The sequence below is a fragment of the Protopterus annectens genome, chromosome 9.part0, assembly GCF_019279795.1.
Source record: "Protopterus annectens isolate FY-2018-M chromosome 9.part0, PAN1.0, whole genome shotgun sequence".
NCBI lineage: Eukaryota > Metazoa > Chordata > Ceratodontiformes > Protopteridae > Protopterus > Protopterus annectens.
In genome coordinates, this window is record NC_056743.1 from 696549993 (window position 1) to 696577492 (window position 27500).

Sequence of the window (27500 nt, forward strand, 5' to 3'; positions counted from 1 at the left end):
GTAAAGCCAACCACAAGGCCATCTATAGTTATGTAAAGAATCGCCACGACAATACCCAGATTTGCTCTGAGCTACTGCAAATTGGTACCTCCTATACCGAGCCAACAGATATTGCCAAAATACTGGCCAATAGATTCAGTGGCAACTTTACCCCTCTCTCCCCCCCAAAGGACCAATTGCAATACCAGTAGATTGCCAGGCACCCAGTATTACTGCTGCACTGGTTAAAACAGCTCTGTCCAAGTCCAAGAATACAACTTCTGTGGGACCTGGCAATATCCCTGGCTGTGTTTTTTATATGAACTACAGAGTTAACTAGCACCACACCTGTGTGCCCTGTTCAGTTACAGCCTCATTAGCCTGACGAGTCTGATATGCAAAGCTATGGAAGTCATCATCCTGTTCCTAATAAACCAGGATATAGGGAATCTCCAAACTCTGGATCCCACTCAGTTTGGTTTTGTGAAGGGTAGAGCATGCCTGCTCAACCTGGTCGACGACTTTGTGTCAATCACCAGAGCTGTGGATGAAGGCAAGGTGGTTCATACAGCCTACTTTGATCTGGCCAAGACTTTTGATACCATTCCCCACTCAGGAATCAGAAAAACTCACTAAGCTAGGCATCAACTCCTATATCACTAGGTGGGTTGCAAACTGGCTCACAGAATCCACAGTGTGAAAGTAGCTGGCTCCAAGTCAGACTGCTGACCACTCACGAGTGGAGTCCCACAGGGTTCGGTCCTGGGTCCTCTCCTTTTTTGTATCTACTTCTCTGAAGTCCAGGCCAACACGGAGGGACTCTGGCTGACAACGTTCACAGACAGTTGCAAGTTGGGAGCCATTATTAACTCCCCAAGTGATGTTGACATCCTGCAGAAAGGTCTCACTGAGACCAACGACTGGTGTCAGAACCATGGCCTTAAGCTCAGTGCCAAAAAATGTGTCGTCATCCTCTTTGGGGAAAAACTTGGTTTGCATGAATTACCACATCGATGGTAGTCCACTGAGCACAGAAGGCGTTATAAGAAATCTGGGAACACAGGTTTACAGGAACCTCTCTTTTGACCACCACATTGCCACTGTAGTCAGAAAGTCCTTCTATGTGGCACATCTCATTACTAAGGGTATTGCATCCAGGAAGAAAGAGGTCGATGTCTCCTTCAACTCTTCCCTCATTAGGCCAGTCATTGAGTACAGTGTCCCATTTGGCATATACCTCACTAGACACCTGCAACAACTGGAGAGGCCGCAAAAATATGGGTCTGTATTATAACCACGAAACCTCACTTACGAGAATACGGAAACATTGACACATATTTAGCGAACCGCGAAAACGCCGAACGTCCTGAAGCGCGAAATTCAAAATTTTCAATCGTCATAGTTGGCCCTTCTCAGGTATAGCTCCTTAATATAAGTGTGCAATAGTTACGGACCTTAGGGTTAAGGTAAGTGCATACATAGTAATATATGCAAGCTTTACTGTAGGGTTAGAAGTAGGGTTTTGTTAAGTGTATGTATGTGGATTATTTATTTTGTTTGGGTAGGTAGTACATAGCGGGAGGTGGGGTTGGCCAACTGATGATTTGACATTTTGAATTTCGCCCGTCAGGACGTTCGGTGTTTTCACGGTTCACTAAATATGTGTTGACGTTTCCGTATTCATGTAAGTGAGGTTTCACGGTTATAATATAGATCCAAAAATACCTCACAAAGATGATCCTAGGCCTTAAACACTTGTCCTATATGGACAGACCAAAAAACTCCCAGCTATTCTCTGTCTCATATCGTCTACTTAGAGGTGATCTCTGCTTGACTTGCAATGCCATGTCTGACCCAGCTCTGTTAGAAATGTTACATCTAAAAAAAATCCCAATCCCTCCACACCACACGCTCCAGAGATCTCAACCTCATTACCAGAATCAACAGAACATGCTGGAGGGACAGGTTCATAACCCAGAGACTGCCCATGCTATGGAATAGCTTCCCATACATGTCAAACAGAGCACCTCACTGGCCTCCTCAAGAGAAATCTTTGAGTGGATAGGAAATAGAAAATTCACTCCGGGGATCACTCCAGTGGCTCTACTCGACAGAGGCACTGGGAAGTAATGTCAGGTGGCATGATGCTATGGTAATCCTATGAACTAGGTTTGTAAAGGCTCCAAGGCCATTAGCCTAGTACACACCTATGAACCTGTGAACCTAAGTGGTTGATGTGGGTGCCTTGCCTCCTGTCAGTAAGCTCCCTCACAATAGTTTTAAGATGCTGATGGGTGACAAAACTGTCATCTCCACTTGCATTGCTTAGTTGTCTGGAGTGTTTCCTGCATGTAGTGTAACAGATGTGGAGGTGACTGTTGCAGCGTGGGATCCAGATGTTATGGGTGTTACTATTGGTGGTGGTGGTTCCACCTATGGGAGGCTAACAGCCCCTGCTGGGGGATGGGTAAAGGCGCTGATGCATATAAATGTAAAATGAATATAGAGAAATAAAATAATAAACAAAGTAAATGTGTGCAATATAAATTATTTGTGAGAAAGAAGTTGGAGAAGAAAGAGGTACAGGTGCAATGAAAAAATGCAACTTCTATGCGTTTACTGTGATAAAGTTGCAGATATTATACTTGAAAGAACAGCAAACACCACCCAGAGTAACAGTTGGCACATTGTACAACCGGTGGTAGAAATGAAACCACAGTATCATTCCATGCAGTTAAGAAGACAAAATCTTAACCTGTTTAGTTGCTTATATAATCTAACTGAAGCTTACATTGAAACACTAAGTAATGAGGGGGGAATGTGTGTGTGTGTGTGTGTGTGTGTGTGTGTGTGTGTGTGTGTGTGTGTGTGTGTGTGTGTGTGTGTGTGTGTGTGTGTGTGAGAGACAGGTGTTAGGGTTCATTTAGGCCCTGATTCCAAAAGACTTGCTTTCAGTGTTAGTGATCATTTAAACTGAGAGCAGGTATTTTGGAATGTGGCCTCTTGTTGGGCCTTACACCAAAATAAGTCACTTACGCAAGTGCAAGTCTTCAGGAGTCAGGGCAGACTTTGAGAGCAAATCTTTTGGAATTTGGTCTATAGTCTTTGCTGCTATTTGCAACTTCCTCCCCTCTGTGCACTTCAGTCCTAGTTTTGTTTGCAGGATTGTTCAGTAAATGTGTTACTTTAAATAAAAAGTATCGGATGCTGAAGTAGTGAGGTTGGAGGTTTGAGAAGAAAAGTTCTGTTCAGTACATCAATATTCCTGCTAATTTTTCTACTAATGTTTTATTTGCTAACTAAAGAGATCTGTTTTGGCAATTGTCACAGATGATAAGCTATGAGCTGCACTTTATGGTTCAGGACCTGATTTTCTCTGATTTGTCTACTGTGTGATTCTCAGCAAGTCAAATAAGCAGACACTGCACCCTGGTAGAATCTGAATAAAGCCCATGCTAGTCACTGCTCTACACTATTTAACAAAAATAAATAAATCGTAAGAATTCTGGGCAGGAAGATGTAGAATGAAGAATGCCTTCTGAATAGGTGATGGTATGAAGAGAGGAATTCTGAGAGGTGCAGTTAAGAATTATCCTTTAGTGGTGGATAGCTTTGTGCTGGAACACGTTTTTTTAACGAATACAGTATGCAACTTTGATATGATGTAAATGTGAAGTCAGTGACATATTGCAGAAAAATTTGAGGTAAAATGAAGGAATGGTTGTGCTAATGTAACAGAAATGAGATTTATACAATTTTGGAACTAAGAAGAAAAGTGTCATCTAACATAATGGAGGCTTCTAGGTGTCTTTCTGTTCTTAATTCATTCAGAGTTTTACAAAACCGTCTGAATAAATGTTTGAAGTTAATATTCATACATATATAAACCTTAAATGAAATCTTTGTGCAAAGTCTCCATATTCAGTATTAAACATATTTCAGCCGCATGTGTTGAGTTTATTTGTTTGTTTACCAAGACATTCAGACTGGACCTGATTTGAAGGGGTATTTTAGAGCTACATAGTTAAGGCTCTTATGCATAACACAAGGAGAAGGTTTTAATTCAAAATGGAAAGGAATGGTGATGAAGTTTTGTGGGAGGTCAAGAAATAGCGAGAGAGAGTGAGATTTTATATGCATTTCCTTAAGGGGAATAGCAACCACCATATAGAGTATTGTATTTGTAAAGTAGCAGAAAGTGTGCCAAGAACCAAGTCAGCACAAGAGTAGACAAAGGAGATTTTGCCAGTAGGGATGACTGCAAGTAGGGGTACAGAAAATAGGCAAGAGGGGGGCTGGAATTTACTGGTGAAGAGTGGTAAAGGAACCAAGGCATTGGGAGCAAATAACCAGAGAGGAAAAAGTAATAGAGTAGGATAAGTCAAGAATATATTTGGGCTGCAGGCTAGAAGACTGCCTTCCGTACCAAGGAATGAGTGTAGGCAAAGAGAAAGGGATACGGGAGTCTTAAGTGATGGACCTGCTCTGGTGGGGTTTTTAATCAAATCTAGCACAGAAGCTGCTGTTAAAAAAGGCATAGTTTGTAGGGCATATATAATATTGCATGATAAATATAAGAATCGGAAGAGATTAGAAAGAGACACTGGAAAAGTAATGTACAAGAGAACAATGGGACGGCATATATATGGCTTCCAAGTATGCAACAAAGTCCAGAAGGTTCAGGATCTTTGCTTGGAAGTATTTGCATAGGTATTTTTATACCCCAAGAAGACATCATAGAATTTTCTTTCTTTAGGTAGACAGCAAAAGTAACTGAGAACGTGCTTTGGGATTATAATGAGTTGGCAGATTTAAAAAATTCTCCTATAGAGTGTTCTGTCATAAATATTGAGCGAGCAATTGGCTTTAACTAAGGATATGATATATTTTTTGAGCAATGACACAGGATCTGAATAAGGCCTTAAGTTTAATTTTATTAGCTGCCAAAAAGCAGTTACTAGAAGATGGAAAATCAAAGTATAAATCAACTGTATTTGAAGTACTGAATATTATAATAGAGATAAAAGAAATTGAAGAGTAGGCTTTAAAAAGGTAATAAATTGCATAGAAGTAAATGGAAATTGTGGGAGCAATGCATGCAGAATAATATTCAGGAAGAGGAGTGAGGTTTAAGGGAAGGCAGGAGATCAGCAATGTATGTAATGTTGAACTGATTAACTACAAAAAAATGTGATGTATAACGTATGTAAACGGACAAGCTGTTAATATGGCTTAATGGACAAACTGTTAATATGTTTTGTTATCTTTTCTGTTAATGTATGTTTGCCTATGTCTTATGTGAAAAAAAGACATTTCAGTTGGGAAAGCCCCTTTTTGTTGGAGGCCTGGTGAGAAAAAGCTTCACATTACATACATTTGTATGCGCTAACAGTAAGGATGTACTTTGTATCACTTGGGACTATATGTGACATTATCACCAGTTAAGTTATACACTATATAGAATTTACAGCAAGTTAAGCTCAGACACATCTACAGAATATAGTGTATACAGCATGTAAAACTCACATACATAGTACAACATTCAGAATTATTTTATAGGGTATGTGTGTGTTCTGACTGCAGTTTTAGTACACCGAAAGCAAATGAGGCATTTTATCCAAACAATTCATAGGTAAGTACTAGGCTAGCTGCCCTTGTAGGCCATTTTAAGCTTAGCCAAGTTCCCTTTCAAGGGTGAGAATCAAACCCTGTACTTTGTGTCTGTAAGATAAACAGCTTAACCACTATACCAACACCCAGTCCCAGGTGAATTCGCATGAGACTTGTAACCAGAAGTTTACTGTAAATAAAGTGACATTTTTTGTGATATTTGTTTGATTTGATTGTATGAGGAGGAGACTTCATAATGGGGTTTGTACAAGGACGAGAATGTTTTATTAGTAGGTATGATTTCATTGGAATTGTAAATTAGAGATGGGATAAGAGTAACATAGGAAGGGGGTTTGGTAATGGGATTGTTACAAGTCCAGGACCATTTTCTTGTGAGCTTTGCATTCATATGGATTTTAAATTATAGAAAAGATGAGATTTCTGATATATTTTGCATTAGAATTTCACAGTTTAGAAACATATATAGAGCATAGATAGTCACCATAATGACTCAGATTTTTGAGTGAGTACTAGGTGTTGGTTTAATACTCTTACAAGACTATGTGTCTGAGTTTGCAACATTTTACCATAGTAATGAGAATGTATTTATTTGTTGTTAGATAAGTGAATTGTAGACAAAGAACCAACATTTTGGGTGGCTGGGGCTTGCTGTTTCCACTGGAGGTCAGGACCAAAGCTTAAGACACCAGAGCTGTTAGGCTCAAATCAAAACCACTGAGACACTGCTGTGCCCATAAAGTAAAACCAAAAATACTTATTTAAGCCATTTGTTTGCGTGAACCTCCAGAAGTGGAGTGGACCAATGTTTTTACAAAATTTCTTTTCATACTGCATAAATGTTATAATCTTCACAATTTTTGCTTTTGTTTGCAGACGGTTGCGTTTCTCAAGCCATACACTACAGGAGATGAAAAGGTGAAGCTGGAATTTAACCATGGCACAACTACTTTGGCATTTAAGTTTGAACATGGCGTTATTGTGGCGGTGGACTCCAGAGCTTCTGCTGGGAAATATATATGTATGTTTATCTGTCATTTAATGTTGTGTTAAGCCTTTCATCCATTGTTTGATATCTTTTTAGCAGATGTATATCTCTCAGTACAAGACTACTTATGGCTGTTTTACCTAAAATATTTTAAACACTTTTGTTGAATTATCACTTGTGACGGGCACATTTACATTTATATAAAAGGAATCAAACTGTATTAACAAGTTCACATTTACAAACATTATACTTCATATATATTACTATTTATCATATAACCTAAGCAATAAATTATTAAATTCCTGCCTTTTTTTAAAAATAAGAAATATCTTTATTAAACTATCACTTATGAATAGACAAGCCTACATTTATGTAAACGAAACAAACCACACAGAGACAATCCTAGTTAAAAACATTTTACATTACAAACTATACTGAAACACTCCCAGTTGGAAACATTACATGGCACTTATAATCTACCCAATCATTTTCAGTCAAACTTTACATAGCTCATTTAAGTCCTGCCTTCTTTTAAACCTCATTCCTCCCCTGTATGTATTGTTCCCACAGTTCCCATCTTTCAGTTGTAGTTTGCTTCTACCCTTTTCTAAAGATCTCAATTCTAGTTGTTTTATCTCTGTTACTATATTCACTACTTCTAATATAGTTGGTTTAGTTTTTGATTTCCATTTACTAGTAATTGCTTGTTTTGACAGTCACCATAATTGGATACAGCAAGGCCTTAACATGTCTAGGCAGTTTGGATTCTGTATCATAGCTCAGAAGAATCATCACCCTTCTCTTACCAATCTGCCCACCCAGCATCTCTGACAGTGCATCCCACAGGGAATCCGTAACGTCTGTCAACTCGCTGCACTACCAGAAAATATGTTCCAAATTCTCTCTTTCTACCCCGTCACACCTCCAAAACTTGCTGTCTCTGGAGTCTGCTTGGGGTATAAAAATATATATGGAAACATTTTCAAGCAAAAATCTTCTGTATTTTTTGCATGTTTGGAGACATACATATATCTTCCCATTGTTTCTTTGTGAATTGCCTATCCTGTCTCTCTTCCCAATCCTTTCTAACCTCCTCTGATTGATTCTTGTAGTTATCATGCAATAGTTTATATGCTGTACTAACTAGTCCTTTTTTAATGGCAGCTTCTGTTGAGTCTACTAAAAACTCTACCAGTACTGGTCTTTCATTTAGGACCCCCCCAATATTTCTTTCTGTTTGCCTATATTCTGATACCATTCCTTGATAGGGAAGGCAAGCTCTAACCTGCAGATCAAATAAATTTTTGGTATCTTCCCATTCTATCATCTTTCCCTCTTTAGTTATTTGCTCCCAATACTTTGGTTCCTTTGCTACTTTTTTCCAATAAATTCCAGCCCCTTCTTGCCTATTGTCGGTATCCCTAATTGCAGTCATCCCTATTGATAGAATTTCCATTCCCATGTTGGCTTAGTTGTTAGGATACTTTCTGCTACTTCATGGATATAAAACTCTGTATGATTATTGTTGTTCTCCTTAAAGGCCTGCATCCAAAATCTAATCTTTCCTTGTTTCTTGATATTCCCCTGTGTTTCGTCATCATCCCTTTCCAGTTTGAATTATAGTTTTCTGCCTGTGCTGTATATAGGGGCCTTAACTGTGTAGCTCAGAAATACACCTTCAATTCGGGCAATCCCTGTCTGTCTTGTTCTAGTGCAAGAATCAGCTTATATTTTACCTAAAACATTGAGGAACTCCTGTCACTTGTAAAAATGCAATTTTGTCTGTAAGCCTATGTAAAACTAATCACTGCATTAATGTGTCAGTGTTACAGGTATGGAAGTGTGAGCACTTGAGAAATTCTAATTATCCATATAACGTTCACTGCTGCAGACTTCAAGACAGAAAACAGAAGATTACTTAAAAAAATTCCCTTCTGTTCCACTCTAATAGGACCTGATCATATATCTCTGCAATGCTAAGAATTCTAAAATGTAGTGGTATGAAGGAAACCTGTCATGCTGTAAAAGAAAAAAGGAAAGTTCTTATTTAAGAGTGCAGCTTGACATACCAGAATCCGGTTGGCCAGGTTACCCCAGAATGTGTTGTGTATCTGGTCTATATATAAACCTAAAACTTCACTTTTAAAAAGAGGTTGATGGTTCACTCCTAGCTTATGCAGTGCAATTTCAGTCTAACATCAAGCATCACATCCAACAAACTTTCTCCCTTCCATACTGTTTTACACTATATCTTCTAATATTCATACCCCTCCCCAACAGTACCGCTGAGCAATTCATTAGCATAATTCCCTCTTCCAATCATCCCATCAGTTTCCTTTTATAAATATTAATCTGATGTATGTATCTCATCTATTTCTCTATATCTCTCAGCCTTCCCCTCCACTCCCTCTACTACTTAACACGTGTACCCTCAATATGTTTACATCCATACACAAATCAGTAATTTTGCTTTAATACCCTTTACTCATACTTGTTTTACACAGATAACAGACCCCTTCACTACATACCTTCATACTTATTCATGTCAGTATTCCCTTCAGCTATACTGCAGAATTTCTTTTTACCATTCCTATGCTGGTTTGCTCTTAGAATACTTTCTGCTGCTATATGAATATAATATTCTGTATGGATGTTGTCCTTATTCTTAAGGATCTGCATCCAAATTCCCACTGTCTCCTTATTTATAGAATCCCCCTACTTCATCATCATCCCTTTCCACTTTGAATAGTAGCTTTATGCTTGTGTTATGTATAAAGCCTTAACTGCATAGCTCTAAAATATCCCTTCAAATCAGGTAATCCTAAACCACCATGTTCTATAGGAAGAATCAACATATTCCACTTGATGCTTGCCCTATTCCCATCCCACTTAATATTCTTCAACTCCTTACTGATTATCAACACGAGTTGAACTTATGGATAGTAAATATACCTGACCTAAAAGAACTAAAAAGACTAAAAACATTTTCACTGCTTGTATCTTGTTATCCATATCCGTTAACAAGAGCTTCCATGTTCTCAGTTTATGTATTCTAATTTGCTTAGTATCTTCCCACATATTCCTAGCTGTCATAACAGAATCCCTTTTAACTTTAACTTATAAATGCCTTATGTATCATGTCTTTATAAATATGTGTAGTGCTGAACCAGTTCATGTGTGGGTACATAGTTTACAGCTATTGTCTTTGTTTTATTTTCATTAATTTTATATTCTGAAAAAACTTGAAACGGTCTTAGAATGTTCCACAACACTGAAATGTCCTTTTCTGGGCTTATGTACAAAATAATATTGTCTGCTAATAAATCCAAATTTTCTTGATTACCATTACAATTATATCCTTGAATTTCTTTTTTTTTTAAAACAGGTTTATTGTTTTAACATATAAGAGAAATATCATAACAATTTTATACAAGTAATTAAAAATAGGTATTATTATAACATTCAACAAAACAACTAAAGTATTTACAAAGACATCCACTACAATCAGATCAATTAATTAAACTAAAATACCATGCTATTGAAATAAAAAAAATTTTTAACAAATTTTGTAAATTATCCCATACAATATAATAAGATGTTTTTCTATTTGTTCTTGGCCTAATTGTGTTTATTTCCATATGGCACACTATATTCATAACATTTTTAAATTCATTGAACGAAGGAGGTGTATCTGAAATCCAATTTCTAGTTATTATTTTCCTAGCCACTGCTAGAATAGACCATAACAAGGGAAGCTTGACTTTTTTAACACTTTGAGGTACAGGTGTGTTGAATAATATAAGAGATTTAGAAATAATGAAATTATCTGTAAAAAGAGCCTGCAAAAATTCATTAATTGACTTCCAGTATTCTTTCAATTTTATACAGTCATAAAACATATGAGCCCAGTCAGCATTAATTTCTACATTACATCTCTTACATAAATTATCTTTATTATTTATTTTATTCATCATCAAAGGTGTATAAAAGATCTATGTAAAATTTCCATGTATAAAGTCTCCAGACAATGGAAGGCGTAGTTCTATAAGCAGATTCCAATATATATTGTTTATCTTGTTGATTTGGTGGGTCCCCATTAATAGAAGTGAAATAATTCCAGTATGAATCTACACTGTAAAAGTTTCTTGTCTGATAATTTTATGTATGTATGAAAGTTTACCTTTATCAGAAACTTTATGTTGTAAATTTAATATCAAGTAATCAATCAGTGTTGGAATAGATTCTTTAACTGTTATAGACATTAGATCTATTTTATTAATGAGATGTTGTCTAAAGGTCTGAACCTCTAACCAGCAAGTTTCTCTTAGATCAAATTCTTGTTTTAAAAATCTAGATTTTTAACTTTATTATCAGATATCAACTGATACCAGTACTTTAGATCATTATCTATAGCTAAATGAGTTCCTTCAGAAGTAGATGACAAAAGCATACCCTGAGTATACATTGTAGGGAATACAATAAAATTCCATTCCCTATACTTAGGGTGCATGAATATAAAGTTACGATAACTAATAATAATATTTAATGGGTAACAAACCATATGTTTAGGTGTAATAGGTGAAGTACAAAATTCCTTTCGTAACCATAACATGGAGTTATTTACAATCATATTTTTATGTGTTAAGGAGATTTTCATGAAGTGCATACTAATTAGCTCCCAATAATATTTCCATTTTGCGACATATGACTGATCTATTAATAAAGTAATAACTTTTACAATAGAAGACATAGTATATAAATTAAAGTCTGGAAAAGAAATACCCCCTTGAGACCAGCTATTAGTATGTTTCTTTAATGCAATCCTAGGTCTATTAGGTGCCCATAGGAAATTTAACATTAGTGTATTCAGTTTCTTGATAATTATTTTTGTAGGTGGAAGTATTATTGATTGTATTAAGTATAAAATCTTGGGGAATATTATCATTTTAATAATTGTAAGTCTCTCCTCCATAGTAAAAAACATATTATTCCAGGTATTAAAAAGATTTTGTATATTAAGAAAACGGGTATTATAATTATTATATATAATAGATTTAATATCTTTAGATAGTATTATACCTAAATAAGTTATCTGACCTGAATTGGGTACATATTTAGTAAAATCACTAATGAGAATATTTTTTCGTGTATATATATAGGTAGTATTTTAGTTTTTTCTTCATTGAATATTAAACCAGAAATACTTTTAAAATTAATCATGTCATCAAATAGAGACTGCATAGAAGAATTAGATCCTGCTGATGTAATTAGAACATCATCTGCAAAAAGTTGAATTTTGGATGTTGTATTTTTATCTATTTCAAAACCCTCTATGTCAGTACTGTTTCTGATCAAATTATCCCAAGGCTCCATTACTAAAGTGAATAATAGTGGAGAAAGTGGACATCCTTGTTTTGTACTTTTAAGAATGGGTATTTTTTGTGAAACATATGTTCCTACCTTAATATAAGCCAACGTTCCTTTGTATAAATGCTCAATTAGATTTACAAATGCATCTGAGAAGTTTGTGTACTTCATTAAGGTAAACAGATAGTCCCAACTTACTGAATCAAATGCTGAACTTATATCAAGACTAATAAGTGTTAAATCTTTCTTTTTCCTATTTGCAAAATCTATTAATGTTAAAGTTCTTCTTATATTATCAAAAGTATTTCTATTTACAATGAAGCCTGTCTGATCTATATCTATAATGCCGGGAATGATTGTCTTCAGTCTATCAGCAAAGATACTCATAAACATTTTAATATTATCAAAAGTATTTCTATTTACAATGAAGCCTGTCTGATCTATATCTATAATGCCGGGAATGATTGTCTTCAATCTATCAGCAAAGATACTCATAAACATTTTATAATCAACATTAAGTAATGAGATGGGCCGATATGAAGAACATCTAGTTGGATCTTTATTAGGTTTTAAAATTGGCGAAATAAATGTATATTGCCAAGATGGGGGGGGTTATTAACTCAGTTTGGGCCAAAATAAAAACCTTATGTATTAATGAATATGTACTTTTAGAAAGGATTTTATATATCTCTGGTATAATACCATCATTACCCGGTGCTTTGTTTGATTTAAGCTTATTTATTTGTGTGATAACCTCTGTATATGAAATACTTTTGTCCAATAGTTTAATCTGTTGTTTATTAAGCTTTTTATTCATGTTTGTGGTTATAAACTCCTTTATTTTATCTTTAGATTCCATGTTAATGTTATTATGGTTAATTTTGTGAAAGTGATTTCTAAATTCATCTAGTATTTCTGGTATACTAGAAACATTCTTCTTTTTCCTTAGAGAAAAGATTTCTTTGATATGGTTTTGTTTATTCAACCTTTTTGTTTTATTTTTAAGTCTATGTAAGTATTTGGGGCTTATTGAATAAGACAAAAACTTGTATTTCTCTAAAGTTATTTTAACTTTATGAGTTAAAATTTCTTTGTATTTCTCATTTAGTTTGTTTATTTCTTCAATAACTTTCTTGTTTATAATATTTTCTTTATTATTATGTTTATAGGAGTCTAATTTAAACAATTCCTTATCCCAAGATTTCCTTTTATTATACCATCTGATACTTTGTCCATATAGATATGATTTTAAGGCATCCCAAACATAAACAATGGAGACTTCAGGAGTATTATTTATGTCTAAAAAATGTTTTGCTTCTGAAAGTATATATTCTTTATAGTCTTTTAGTTGAGTTAAGTATGCTGGTATCCTTTTGATCTGAACATTATGAGTATTTTTTATCATGAATTCAAAAACAATTGAATTATGATCAGATATAGGACATGAAATGATTTTGGAATTAATTAAATCTGTTACCATCTGGTTAGAAATAAAGACCCTATCTATTTTTGAATAAGTTTTGTATCTGTTAGAAAAAAAAGGTGTATGGTAATGATTTTGAATCTAGCTGATTATTAATATCATTCAAATGATAAGAATTAGCAAAATCATTTAAATATTTTGCATTAGATGTAATTCTTCTTTTCCCTATAGTGGTAGTATCACTTTCATGTAGTATACAATTAAAGTCACCAGCTAAAATAATATCTCCTATAGAGAATGATATGATCTTATCAAGATGATGTTTCACTGTATTAATACCAATTCCAGGTATCCAATATACATTAATTAAAGTGTAAGTCTTCCCATTAATTTGTATTGTAACCATACAAAACATTCCTTTGTCATCCTGATAAGACTTAATGGTTTTAGGAATGGGCATACTTTTATTCCATAAAATAGCCACTCCTCTTTTTTCTGAGTGTGCTCTGAACTAACCAATACTGTATATTTGTTTGTGGCTAGTTTATCAATATCTTTTTTCAAGAGATGGGTTTCTTGCAGGAAGACTAAGTTGGCCTTATGTAAATTAATGTATCTTATTAGGCTTGCCCTTTTACATGGGTTATTCAATCCATTAATGTTTAAAGAAATTCCTTTTAAAGATGTCATTTGGCATTTTTAAAACTTAAGAATCTTATGATCAAAATAACAAGATAAGTAATGTTACATCTCCTCCTTTAGGTGTACCTTTAAATATAGCTGTATTTATTGAATCTCTTATGGGATTTCGTATAAGATTCAATTTTGTTTGTAGTGACAATGAATGTACAAAATATATTGTGGATGTCAAAACTATATACAAATAACAATGAACAAGTGAAAATAATGTAAGGATTAAACCTTGCATCCAGCCTGGAGTTATAAACTCCAACTTAGAGTAGTATTTACCACTCAAGTTAACCCCTACCCTAAGCAGCAGTACCTCAGCTACCACCTTATCAATTTAATACTAGTTATATTTAACTGAGGTTAACCGTTTTCAATTCAATTATCTAGCAAGACAAGACTACACATTTGGTAAAACAGCATCATATAAACTAAAATAAACCTTTTTTTTTTTTTTTTTTTTTAAAAACTGTTCATACTACTATATACATCCATGTAATATAAAACACTTGTATTCAAATAGCATTCAAATAATCTTGATGTTAGAAATCAAGAGGAGAGAAAGATAAGTTCTAACATTCATTTAAATCAAAAACTTTGGCTAATATGATTCAGACATTACATATATTAAGATGCATCTATTTTCTGTCATGTAAATGCAATCAACGGCTTCCAAAAAAAACCTTGAATTGCTTGTATATGAGCATTTACTCAAATTCATTATTGTCAATAGAATAAAATATTGTATTCATAGAAATTGTTATAAATCATACTGCATAGTTATGCAGATTCTCAGAAACTTATATACATATATACATACACACACACACATACATATATATATATATATATATATATATATATATATATATATATATACATATACACACACACACACACACACACACATATATATATATATATATATATATATATATATATATATATACACACATACACACACACATATATATATATATATATATATATATATATATATATATATATATATATATATACATATGCATACACACACACACACACACACACACACACACACACACACACACACACACACACACATATATATATATCTGATCTCACTGAGTTGTGTCCTTACTTAGCACTATCTTACTTGCTGTCCCTATAATAAATCTGTCTGCTTTATACAAAATAATGCACAGCAAACACATTTTAGTAACCAGATTTTACAACCATGCTATACTACTGCTTTAAAATATATCACATGACAATTTCTTCCAGTATAGAGTTATAAAATTATTTATGCTTGTCAATCAGATTAATTAAATGAGTTATAGTAATGTATATGTTTGGAACATAAGTTTTTAACACCGATTATTAAGCTGCTGTTAAGTAGATTTTCAAAAACACTTGAATAAATGTTTCATTTTCTATGCCTTCTAAAATAAGACATTTACTTACTACAAGAAACTGTATCATTTAAATTCATTATAACTGACATATTTTATGAATTATAACATAGATATTTAAGTAATTATATAAAATAACTCACATTTAGATGTTAAAGAGTTCATTTTCCTTCACATAGTCGCATTTGTATCATTTCTGTTTCTTGGTAGAGTGTCATTCCTGAATCTGTGATGTGTCAGTGTGATATCTAGGTCAAAGGTGAGACTAGCTGCTTTCAGCTTCTCTGTGAGAATTCTGAGAGTTGAAGCTTTTGAAGTAGCTCATGGACACTGTGCATGAGACAGCCCACATCCCAGATTGTCTCTCTTAACATTTTGGCGGGAAACTTATTAAAAACTAGTGACAAACATTCATTTAGCAGTGTAAATGCATCTAAACATGACAAAACCTTCACAATGTATTTTACAGGTTATTACAGCTTCTATGTAAGTGAAATTAAGTGAATGCTACAGCGTATCCTCAAAACCTCTGTTGTTGGAAATAAAGGTGGTACCGAAAAGTACAAGTCCACAAAAGTACAAGTCCACAAAAAGCAGTTTCAAAAATTCCAAACGCACACAACTTCCACGTATTTCTTTTATTCTGCAAACCAGGTGAAAAACAGATCAATAAAACCAAGCGCTTTCGCCTGAGCAGTCCCAGGCTTTTTCAAGACTCAGGCGAAAGTCCTTGGTTTTATTGATCTGTTTTTCACCTGGTTTGCAGAATAAAAGAAATACGTGGAAGTTGTGTACGTTTGGAATTTTTGAAACTGCTTTTTGTGGACTTGTACTTTTGTGGACTTGTACTTTTCGGTACCACCTTTATTTCCAACAACAGAGGTTTTGAGGATACGCTGTAGCATTCAGTTTGGTCTGAGTCTGGTGCCACTTCCCTTTTTTTGTTTATTGGACTTGTTTCTCCTGATTTGTTAAGTGAAATTAAGCCCAAGTAATAAAACTCAATATTTTTGTCCCAACTCAATTTTTATGCAAATCTTATTATTTACTGTGTCTATATGATCAAAAGCATTTCTATATATTAATAAAGAAAAGAAAAAGAGAGTAGAAAGTAAAAGGGTATAAGGCAGAAATAAAAGAATGTAAGAGAAATCTATAAGAAGTATATACAATGGAATATTACTTACTGTTTATATTAATATAGTTAAAAATAAAACATATTATTTACTATTATTTAGTTCTAATTATTATTAGTTAAAGCATGACAGATTATTTACAAACAAGCATAAGCAGTGTAATCAAGAAAGTATAGTTAGGAATAGCATTTGAAGAACATATAAACTTTTTACAAGGAATAAATATGTTATTATTCTATTAATCATATTTTCATTACTCTTCTCTCCCTGCCCTCCCCCACCCTTTACCCACTACATAATCTAAATAGAATGTCATTGTTTAAACAAAGAAAAGAAGAAGAGAAGAAAAAAAAAAAGATAAAGAAAAAAAAAATATCAAATTACTGACCTTACTTCTCCTTTTCAGAAAGAGAAACCAGTTGAATCACAACTTGCCATTAAATCTCCAGGTATTTTGACTAGTTATGAAACAAAACATTTCTTTGCACACAGAGAATAACTTTGAATAAATCTTTTTCAAAATATTTGTTGCTTCTTGGAAATGCAGGAACTATATTTAAAAAGATTAATAATGCAATAAAATGATGAGAGAGAAAAAAACATAGAACAAATCATTTGTTTTTTAGTCTCTTCTTCTTCTCTGAAGTCTTCCACGAAGTTTCAGTTGCCAGTCTCTTTAATGAAGGACTAGCCCATTCCATTTCTTCTATTTTATCCAAAATTTTATTTTTTTTGATAAACAGTAAAGCAGAGTCTAAGTCATCAAAAATTTTAGGACCATCAGGAAGGAAGATTTTAAGCTTGGCAGGAAACAGAAGGTATATTTTAAACTGTGCTTTTTTAAGCTCCCTTATTAGTGGCAGAAAAACTTTTCTTTTAGCTATTACCATGGAAGAATAGTCATTGTCAACGCACAGTTGTCTCATTAATCTTAACAGGAGCTTTAGCCCAAGCAGATTTAAGAACCATCTCTTTATCACAAGATGATAGAAATCTAACTATAACTGATCTAGGATAGTTTTTGTTAGAGTTAGTATTAGCTATAGATCTATGTGCTCTTTCGATACCAAAAGAGAATGCTTCTGGTAAGTCTAAAGTTTTAGGGAGCCATGTTGTTAAAAAAGAAGTAATATTGTTACCTTCAATATTTTCTGGCAGTCCAAAAATCCTAATGTTATTGCGCCTAGATTTATTTTCCAGGTCATCCAGCTTTGTTTGTAAATGTGTATTTTGTTTCAGCAGAAACTCAATGTTGATTTCCTCTTCTTGTATTCTATTTTCCATGTCATTCACAGCTTCTTCTATGCCTGTCATCTGGATCTTCTGTTGTTGCAGGTCTATATGTAACAAGTCTATTTGTTTTGTAGTTTTTTCTATGAAGGTGTCTATTTTAGTATCCATTTTATCCATCTTAGCAGTAAGTTGCTGCATTATAATTATCAGAGACTGAAGTTCTTTCTTGATGCTGGAGTCTTGAGAATTTGTCTTACTGGAACTCATTTCAGACTGATAAACTGACAGGAAAATTTCCAAAGTGATTTCTGACAGGAATATTGTTAAGATTTCCTTTCTTTTTTAGATATAGTTCAAGAACTATATAAAACAAACATATTTAGAAAGAAAATTACTTCAAAAATTAATTTTTTAAGTAATTAATTCCTGTCAGTGTAATGAAATTGGTGGAGCTGAAGAAATCTGCTGCTATCCTGTGTTCATCCTTGGCCACGCCCCTCATATCCTTGAATTTCTGAATCACTTATTTTATTTTGTTTTAAATGTAATGCAAATTACAGAGGGGAAAGAGGACATCCCAAGCTGATTCCTCTGTTCAGACACAACTTGTCAGAGAGGAACCTTCCCACTTTAATTTTCACCTCCGATCATATCCTCCTAATTAACCTTGTTATTCTATCAGGAAATGTATATGCTTCTATGTCTGTACTCATAAAATCCCAGCTTACTCTGTCGAATGCTTTCTCTGCATTAAGACCTATCAACTGCAGCTGTATCTGCCTCCCTCTGGATCGTCATTGTTGTTTAAGAATGATAATTACAATGATTGTGTCTTTAAAAAAATGAGTCTGTGCCCCCACCCAATTCTACCATTGAACTGTTTATAGATGTTTGTGATAGACAACTCACACCGAAGTTTTTGGATAAGCACAATGACCGCTTTTATAATTTAACTTCTGATGAGATGAGAGGCGAGCTTTATCAGATTTGAAAGGCTTAAGTAGTGTTAAAAATAAGACCAGCCGATAAAGGTGGAGCCATAGTTGTGCTAGACAAATGTGTTTATATTTCTTTGATGATGGAATTATTAGCCAATACCGACACCTATGTTCCTATACCGTCATATACACTAAAGGGTATAATTGAGAAAGTAGAGTTTTTTGTATTTGATCGCTTGATAACAGAACCATTATTTGAATATTTTAAAGTTGACAATCCTACCATCCCAATAGTATATGGCCTCCCGAACATACATAAAGATCCAATGAGACCCATGGTGTCTAGTAGGGGTTGGCTGATGGAACCCTTGTCTATTTTTGTGGAGAAAAATGCTCGTACTGTTTTGAATGAATGCAAGACTGTCTTGAAGGATACGAAAGATTTTCTCTTTCAGTTAACTAGCCAGCTTGGTAATATTACAGGAACTTGCTTCTTTATTACAGTGGATATAGTTTCACTGTTTACAGTGATACCCAATGACTGGGGTATAGAGAATGTTCGGTCTTTGCTACATGCACATAATATATCTAATGATAAAATTAAACTTTTGTGTAGCTTATTGGATATTATTTTAGAGAATAATGTGTTCATTCTCCATGAAGTACACTACTTGCAAAAGGTTGGGGTAGCTATGGGCACAGCTTGTGCCAATAGCTACGCCAACCTTACTTTGGTTGGTTGGGAGACGCAACATAGTCTTTCAAGCGATAGATATGGTTCCTCAGTTGGCTGGTATATACGGTTTGTGGATGATGTTTTTTTGCTTCGGAAAGGGACTGAACAATTGTTATTGGAATTTTTTCAATATGTCAGTGGTACAAATGATTTCTTAAGGTTCACTTATAAATACTCATCCACAAAGAGAGATTTTTTAGATGTACAGTTGAATAGAGACATATTGGATTTAGTCACTACTAGTGTGTACAGGAAGAGTGTTAGAACAGTATCCTGCACAACAGTATGCATCCGAATCACACTAAACAGAACGTCCTTAAAGGACAGGTTTTTCATATGATGCATCTCCATAATAATGAAGTTGACTTGAATATTGCTCTAGCTTCTCTGAAAGATGAATTTTTAAGCAGGGGCTATAAAAATGATATCATAGATATGCAGATTTCAGAAGCTTGGAAGGAGAGGTTGGGCAGATGCAGACCATATTATGGCACAAACTTTAATACAGTATCTGTGCAGATGCCTAATGGCATAGATGAATGTGAGCCTGTGAACAACACTGACAGAACTAAACTGAGAATGCCTCTGACTTTTGCTAGTAACATCAATATAGTATGTGATGTTATTAGTACAAATTGGGACATTCTACTAACAATACCAGAGTTATGTGGGGTTATTAATAAAAAAACAGTTTAGGAACAATAAATCTTTAAAGAAGCAACTGTGCTATTGACCCCTGAATTCTACTACCCATATGCAATCAGAAAGTGTTGGCACATTTGCTTGTAGAAGGTGTAAAGCTTATGCTTATATTTATTCAGGAGGTAATTTTACACACCCACACCTTGGTTTTGAGATCATTACTGATTTTTATGCTGATTGTCATACTAAGAATTTGGTTTACCTTAGTTTTTGTACAACATGCCATGCATATTATATTGGCAAAACGAATAGACTTTTGAAAGATAGAATATTGGAACACCTCTGAGATATCGGGAACTCGAAAGAGTCTAATGCCTTAACCATGCATGTGATGAAGGAAGGCGATGAGCATAAGTTTAAGTTTTTAGCTGTAAAACTGTTGCATGCCAATGTCAGAGGAGGAGGAGACCTTAAGAACAAAACAGAATCTGCAGAGCAGAAATGGATTTTAAAATTACAATCAGACAAGTACCCTGGCTTGAATAAGTGTCACTAAAACCATTCTTAAGAGCTAGATCTCTGAAGCATTAATGAATTTTAACTAACCTAGTTTAGATAATTTGTAGGTGGGTCTGTTTCATTTGACTATTATTTTAAGTCAAGTAAGTCTCCTTGTTTGTCATGTTATAAACATATGTTTTATATGATTAGTTACTGTTTATTTTATATAACAGTCATTTATTATGAATTGCCATATTTTTAGTAGTTCAGATAATTTTATTAATGTATGTATTTTTTAATGTCAATTATTGCATCATTTTCAATGTTGAATTCTATTGGATGCATTATATTTAAATATTGAGTAACAGTTGCTATGTTTTATCATAGTCTGAAGAAGCGGAGTCTTGATCCACAAAAGAGCTTACCCTTGTGTTTGTACTTATTAAATATTTTTGCATCAAGCTGTGCCTGGAACCTGTGCTGCTTTCTCTTGGATATTTCATTTTTTAAACAGTTGGTTCCTGTATCAAAAGTGAAGTTTGTTTGCAGTTATATTGTCATGATACTTCCTTATGTTCTCTTTAGCACTCTGCAGTTTTGCATCTTCTTGTTTTGTGAGATTCCCCTTTTCCTGAAAATTTTAACCTTTGTCAGGCCCTCTAAATAATTCTTGTTACTTCTTACCCTGTTTTTAAACTCCACTTTTCATTTTAGCCCACTGTATATCTATAACTTCTGAATTTCTGTCTTCCCTAATAACTACCAAATAATTTTAACTACCCATTCCATAAAGTCCTCTCTTTAACATGGGGAAATGTCATTATGTCAATTAAAAATGCAAGGCAATGAAGTAAAAACAAGTTGTTATTGTTGTGTGATCTGAATTATTGGATGTGTGTGAAAGCTTTCAATTAAATGCACATGTTCTTCTGAAATATAATTTCAGTCTAGTTTTGCCGAGTTATTGTACCTTTGGGAATAATATGTAAATTCTCGTTGATTTCTAACTGCTGAATTCACCTCTTCCATACTAAATATTTTCATAAATTTCTGCAGGAATGTATCCTCTTGTTCTATTTTCCTTTCTAGCCTCCCAAGATGCATTCTCACTGTTGCACATATAAGCAATATTCCCTGCTGAAAATTTAATTATTTCACCTCGAAATTTAAGCTCCAGAGAAGCAGTTTTATGTGGAATTAGGTATATGCCAGTCTAATCCTCCTCCCTTGCCAGTAGCCCCTTACTACCAGAAATCTAACATTATTATCTTTTTTTCTCTCTTCTATCTCTCCCTTTTCCTTTGTTCATTAGTTTTAGGACTGGCGAATTATCACAAACGGTTCTTTCAGACCGTAGATTCCTTTGTCCCTGATATTCTGCTAAAGATCCACCTAAAATCCTTTCTTTTTGAAATTCACATGCTCACTTCTTTCCTAATGTGTCTGCAGTAGTACTGACATTTGCACTCTGAATTTCTTAATATAATTCAGTATGCTTTCCTTTTTGCCTGTACCTGCGAGACCATTCACATTTCAAGTTAATATGGAAAGTGCCATCATTATGCTTAAAAGTTATTATTCCTAGCAGTTATGTAAGACCGCTTTTTAAAATGTCTGTTTCCATCTTTTCTGTTCCATCCTTCCCCTAACATCTGGCAGCTTTATCTTTTGTACAGTTGTTTCTGGTCGTTTCCATTTGAACCTACATCACATTTTACAATCCTTAGTTTTAATGCTGTAGCTCAACTGTAGGTGTACCTTCTGTAATTTATCCACACTTTGAATGTCTTTTTAAGACTATCTGCTTTTTAAAACAGTGAACTTCTCATTTAAAGTATTACTACAGGGTAGGTGAGCATACACGCAAGTTAGTTTTTCTGGCTGTAGTAACTTACTTTGGCCACCAGGTGGCAGTACAATGCCAGCAGTCTACCATATTCCTTGTTTTAACTAAATAGTACCAATAGCTTTTAGTTTAATGTTATTTTAACTCTCAAAAGTTTCAGTTTATGTAGTATTAATGTTGCCAGCCACCTTCTAGATTGTTATTTAACCCCTAGTACGTCTTCTGTACCCATTCTCTCCTGTTTTTAAATTTATATCTGGAACATTTCCTTCTCTGGCTTGCTCTCTTTTTAGCTCTTCAGCTCTGATTTTCACAGTTGCTTCCTTTCTGATTATTTTCAGTGCTATTTTACACTGCTGACCTGGCCCTGTCAGTACTGGTTCCAACTAGCTAGGCCACTGTGACATCCATCTCCACTCTCTCTCCAACCCTTCTCCAGTTTTATTTTTCTTTCCAACCCCTCCCCCAGACTCTTTAACTTTCCCTTCCTTCCTGTGGCGCCATCTTTACCTCTCTGAACCACTCCTTGCCCCATACCACTGCTAGAACGTCCCTTATCCCCTTGCATACTTTCCTCTGAATTTACCTTCCACTCCACTGATTTTTTTTTTTTTTGTTCTTTGACCTTGATTCTTTCTTCCCTTGGCTCTACCCGCTCCATTAAGCCTCTTGGTATAAACCTCCCTACCCTTCCCCCTACCCTTGCCCCATATCCCACCCGTCCCCAGTACCTCTGCTCTTATACTTAGCTAGCCACTCCCACCACTTCCACTAACCAATCCAAACTACCCATCATACCCCCAAAATCCTCTCCCACAGTTCACCCTGTAAAGTAAGCCTATCCTTCACAGTTTACTGCCAAACACTACTTATCCTGATAAACAATTAACCTAAACCATAATCTTTTAATCAAATAAACTAACTTCCCAACTTAACTCGCCCCTTACTACCATCCTAAAACCAACATCATGACCCTCAAGCCTCTAGCTCTACTTATTCAAATAATACTTCTAATTACTTTAACTTACCTAAACTATATCACCCAACCTACTAATGCAAACCACTCCCCCCATTTCACACCACTGCCCCATCCTCTACAAACTACACATTTACTGTTACCCGTATATCTCCCAGTCTCTGCCTCCTGAACACTAGCATGCTCTTACCCTACAGATTACTACCTAACCCTAAAGTCGCTTTTCCCAACTACACTAGTCTAATGTCCACAAAACTCTCTACCTATATACTACACCCCAAACAAACCAAGTACCTCCTCCATCAACTTATCTCTATCCTTCTGTCTGGGGACATCCACCCAAACCCAGGACCCTCTACCACACTGAATCCAGACCCCCCCACACCCCCAAGTAACAGGCAAACCCCTCCATTTCTCAGCTCTAAATACTCAGAGCCTATGTAACAAAATTCCAAACCTTCATGCCTGGCTTCTACATAACCAGCCCGATATTCTCTCCATTTCAAAAACCTGGCTTAAGCCCCACATAAAAGATTCTGAAATAACTCCTTCCAACTACCACATGTTAAGGAATGACAGAACACAAAAAGGGGTGGTGTAGCACTTCTTTACTCAGCATCCCTCTTAGTCACCCCCTGTACCAAACCCTTTCCCAAATTTGGCAAGGCAGACATAATACCAACCCTACTCCACCTAAACAAGCATAAACTTATATTTGTTCTCCCCCTCTCTATTCCCCCGGCGACAATATCTCATCCCTTGAAGATATTCTCCTGGCTCTCCACCAACATTACTCATGAAACCATAATCCTGGGAGACGTGAACATAAACTGGGCTACAATCCAATCTTCCACTAACTCATTCAATATTAACTTATATAACTTTACACAACTAATCAATTCCACTACAAGGCCTTCTAAGAACTCCATTACTGGAAGTACAATAGACTGAATTCTAGTATCCCATCCTCACTATATCTCTGATAGTGGTATTCTCCCAGACTCACTAGCTGACCACTTCCCCACTTTTGCCCACTGTCTCCCCTCTTTCATACAACTAACTCAAACCTATATTTCCACTCGCTGCCTAAACTTCAATTCTGAAACCTTCTCAAATGCACTGAAAAGCACAAACTGGAACCCATTAAAGACTCTTCCTAGATAATGCTGTCTCCTACTTTAACTCTACTTTCACAAACCTACTCAACTCCTTTCCTCCTCTAAAACAAAATGGCCAAAAAGTAACCCTGTACCCTGGTTAAACAAAAACACCTTAGCAACTATGCAACTTTGTGGCAAAGCCTGGACACGTTACCATAAAAATAAAACCGCTATCACCCTTAACGAATATAAAACACTACGGAATAAAGTAAAAAACTTATTACCTCAGACCACGAAGCCTATTTCTCCGCTCTCCAAACCAACCACAACACCAATCCCAAACTATTTTGGAAAGGAATCTCATCTCTCCTCAGTCCGGGAAAAAAGAAAGCCCGTGCCCTAGCCCAGATGCCTCTGACATGGACTTAGCCACCCAATTTAACTCTTTCTTCATAGAGTCCATAAGCAAGCTAACATCATCCCTCACCAACACCTCTGCGACCCCACCTCAGCCCGCACCCATCCCTTCCTCCCTTAGCATCCCTTGCCCCCAACCTCCACCCTTCTCTCTCAATCCCATCTCTATATCCACCATAAAAAAATATTTCAACTAAAATTAAAATTCCAATGCCCCTGATGAAATTCCCTCCTACTTCCTAAAAGTGACCACAGAAGCCATTGCTCTCCCTATCAGCATACTACTTAGTCTATCTCAGAAAGCCATGTCCCCCAGCTCTGGAAGAAAGCCTTTATTATTCCTCTACATAAAGGAGGCAATAATAATGACATTCCAAACTTCCGCCCTATTGCTATCTTATCCCGCATTTCTAAGCTTCTTCAAATATGTATCCACCAACACCTCTTACCCCATGTCATCAACAACCAGCTTCTTACCCCCACACAGCATGGGTTCAGACCCGGTCATAGCACCTCCACTGCCCTCCTCTCCTTTCTTGAAACAATTAACAAAGCCCGAGATTCCAGCCATTTCATGTCCACCCTTCTTCTCGACCTCTTCAAGGCATTTGACACTATTTCCCACAACCTGCTTCTTAATAAACTCTCCAAACTAAACCTATCCCCTTCCTGTACCAAGTGGTTCTCCAGCTACCTCACAACCAGACAACAAGCAGTCAAATGGAATGAAGCCACTTCACCCTTCCTTAATACTCCCACAGGTATCCCCCAATGTTTCATTTTAAGCCCCGTACTATTCAAAGTATTCATTAACAACTTCTACCAAGCCATTCCAAATTCCAGCCTCATCCAATATGCCGACGATTCTACCATTATCTACTCCTCCCCTTCTATCCCCATTCTAAATAAGCTTATCCAAAGTGCCTTCTCCTCTACTGAGCAGTGGATGCTAGACAACCATCTGGCTCTTAATGCAACCAAAACTAAACTTATGTTATTCACCGCCAAAACTAAACTTATGTTATTCACCGCCTCCAAAATCTCCTCCCTAAGTAAACACTCATTCATAATCACCAGCAAAAACAATATTCTCCTAGAAATAGTCTCTGACACTAAACTACTAGGAGTACTCGTAGATGATCAACTAAAATTTGACAAACATTTACAAGTAAATATCAAAAAAACCCACAAAAATTTGGTATATTATACTACCATAATCATTATAGCTCTCCTTCCACCAGGCTCATACTAGACAATACTTAGCTCATCCCATCCCTCCTATATGGTGCATCTATCCTCACCAACCTGCAAGCCTCCCTCAAAACAAAACTCTCCTCTTGCTATAGCAAGATATCAAAATTTGCGGCAGGTCACAGAGCCATTTCTCACCATTGTAATTCTGTTCACCAACTATACTGGCTCAAGCTACCTAACCTTCTCACTTGTACCCAAATCATCCAAGCACACAAACTAATTTACAACCCCTCTCTTTGTCCTTCACTAGCCACTACCTGTGAAATTCATGAACCAGAGTGACTTCTAAGATCTAATTCCCAAAAACGAATTAAACTGCACAAACACACACGTCCAGCTGGGAATCGCCTAATGTCCTTCTCTCTTGCATGGTTCTGGAATTCTCTACCATCTCCTATCTGCATCACCAGCAGTCCCTCCTCATTTAAAACCTTGCTGCAGTCACACCTAACTTCACAGTGGAAGTGCTCCTGTTCCCATCCTACCTAATCCTTCTAATACCACGTCCTACTCTCCTAGAACTAAATACATCACTGCCTCCTATAGTTCCACAGCTCTATTGAACTATTTGACCAACTACTTAACAGCTATCCTATGCTGCTACTTTTGTAAACGTGTTTTTTATTGCTGTTTAATAACCTGTATTGATGTATTCTATCATTGTTAACCTTTTCTTATCATATTTACTTTGTATTCCTGTGAGATAATCTGTAATGTATATGTGCAATGTGTACTATGTATTTGTATTTTTCTGGAGCTTTTCTCCCCAGGACTCCATTGAAAACGGGCTCCTTGTGGCCCAATGGACTGTCCTGGCAAACAAACTGCAAATAATAATAATTAATAATGTAAACCCTCAAACAAAAAACAAATGCCCCCAGAACACCCCGTTAACCTATTAACTTAATAGAAAATGTACATGGATTCATAGGTAGGTACTAGGCTATAGGCCCTAGGGCCTATATAAGCCTAGCCAAAGGTACCCTGGCTTTTGCCACCCAAGAAAATTATTTTCCTGTGCCACTGTCTAACAGAGCCACAGAAGTGATCCCTGGGGTGAATTTCCTATCTCCCATCCAATCATCAAGATTTTTCTTGAACAGTGCTAATGAGGAGCTTTGTTTTATATAGATAGGTAGTTTGTTCCAGAGTATGGGAAGTCTCTGGAACATGAATCTATCCCTCCAGCATGTTCTGTTTATTGTGGTGACTGGGTTTAGGTCCCTAGAGCATTAAATAATGAAGTTTAACCTTCCTA

The 27500-nt window shown here is 35.5% G+C and overlaps 1 protein-coding gene across 1 annotated transcript in view; it reads left to right on the forward strand.

The window, feature by feature from the left end:
• The window catches only part of LOC122811461 (proteasome subunit beta type-8-like), a 376079-nt gene that overhangs the window by 11298 nt on the left and 337281 nt on the right, over positions 1–27500 (forward strand). The window contains exon 2 of the mRNA XM_044083316.1: positions 6484–6628. Within this exon, the coding sequence (XP_043939251.1) occupies positions 6484–6628 (145 nt within the window). The remainder of the gene's footprint in view (positions 1–6483; positions 6629–27500) is intronic.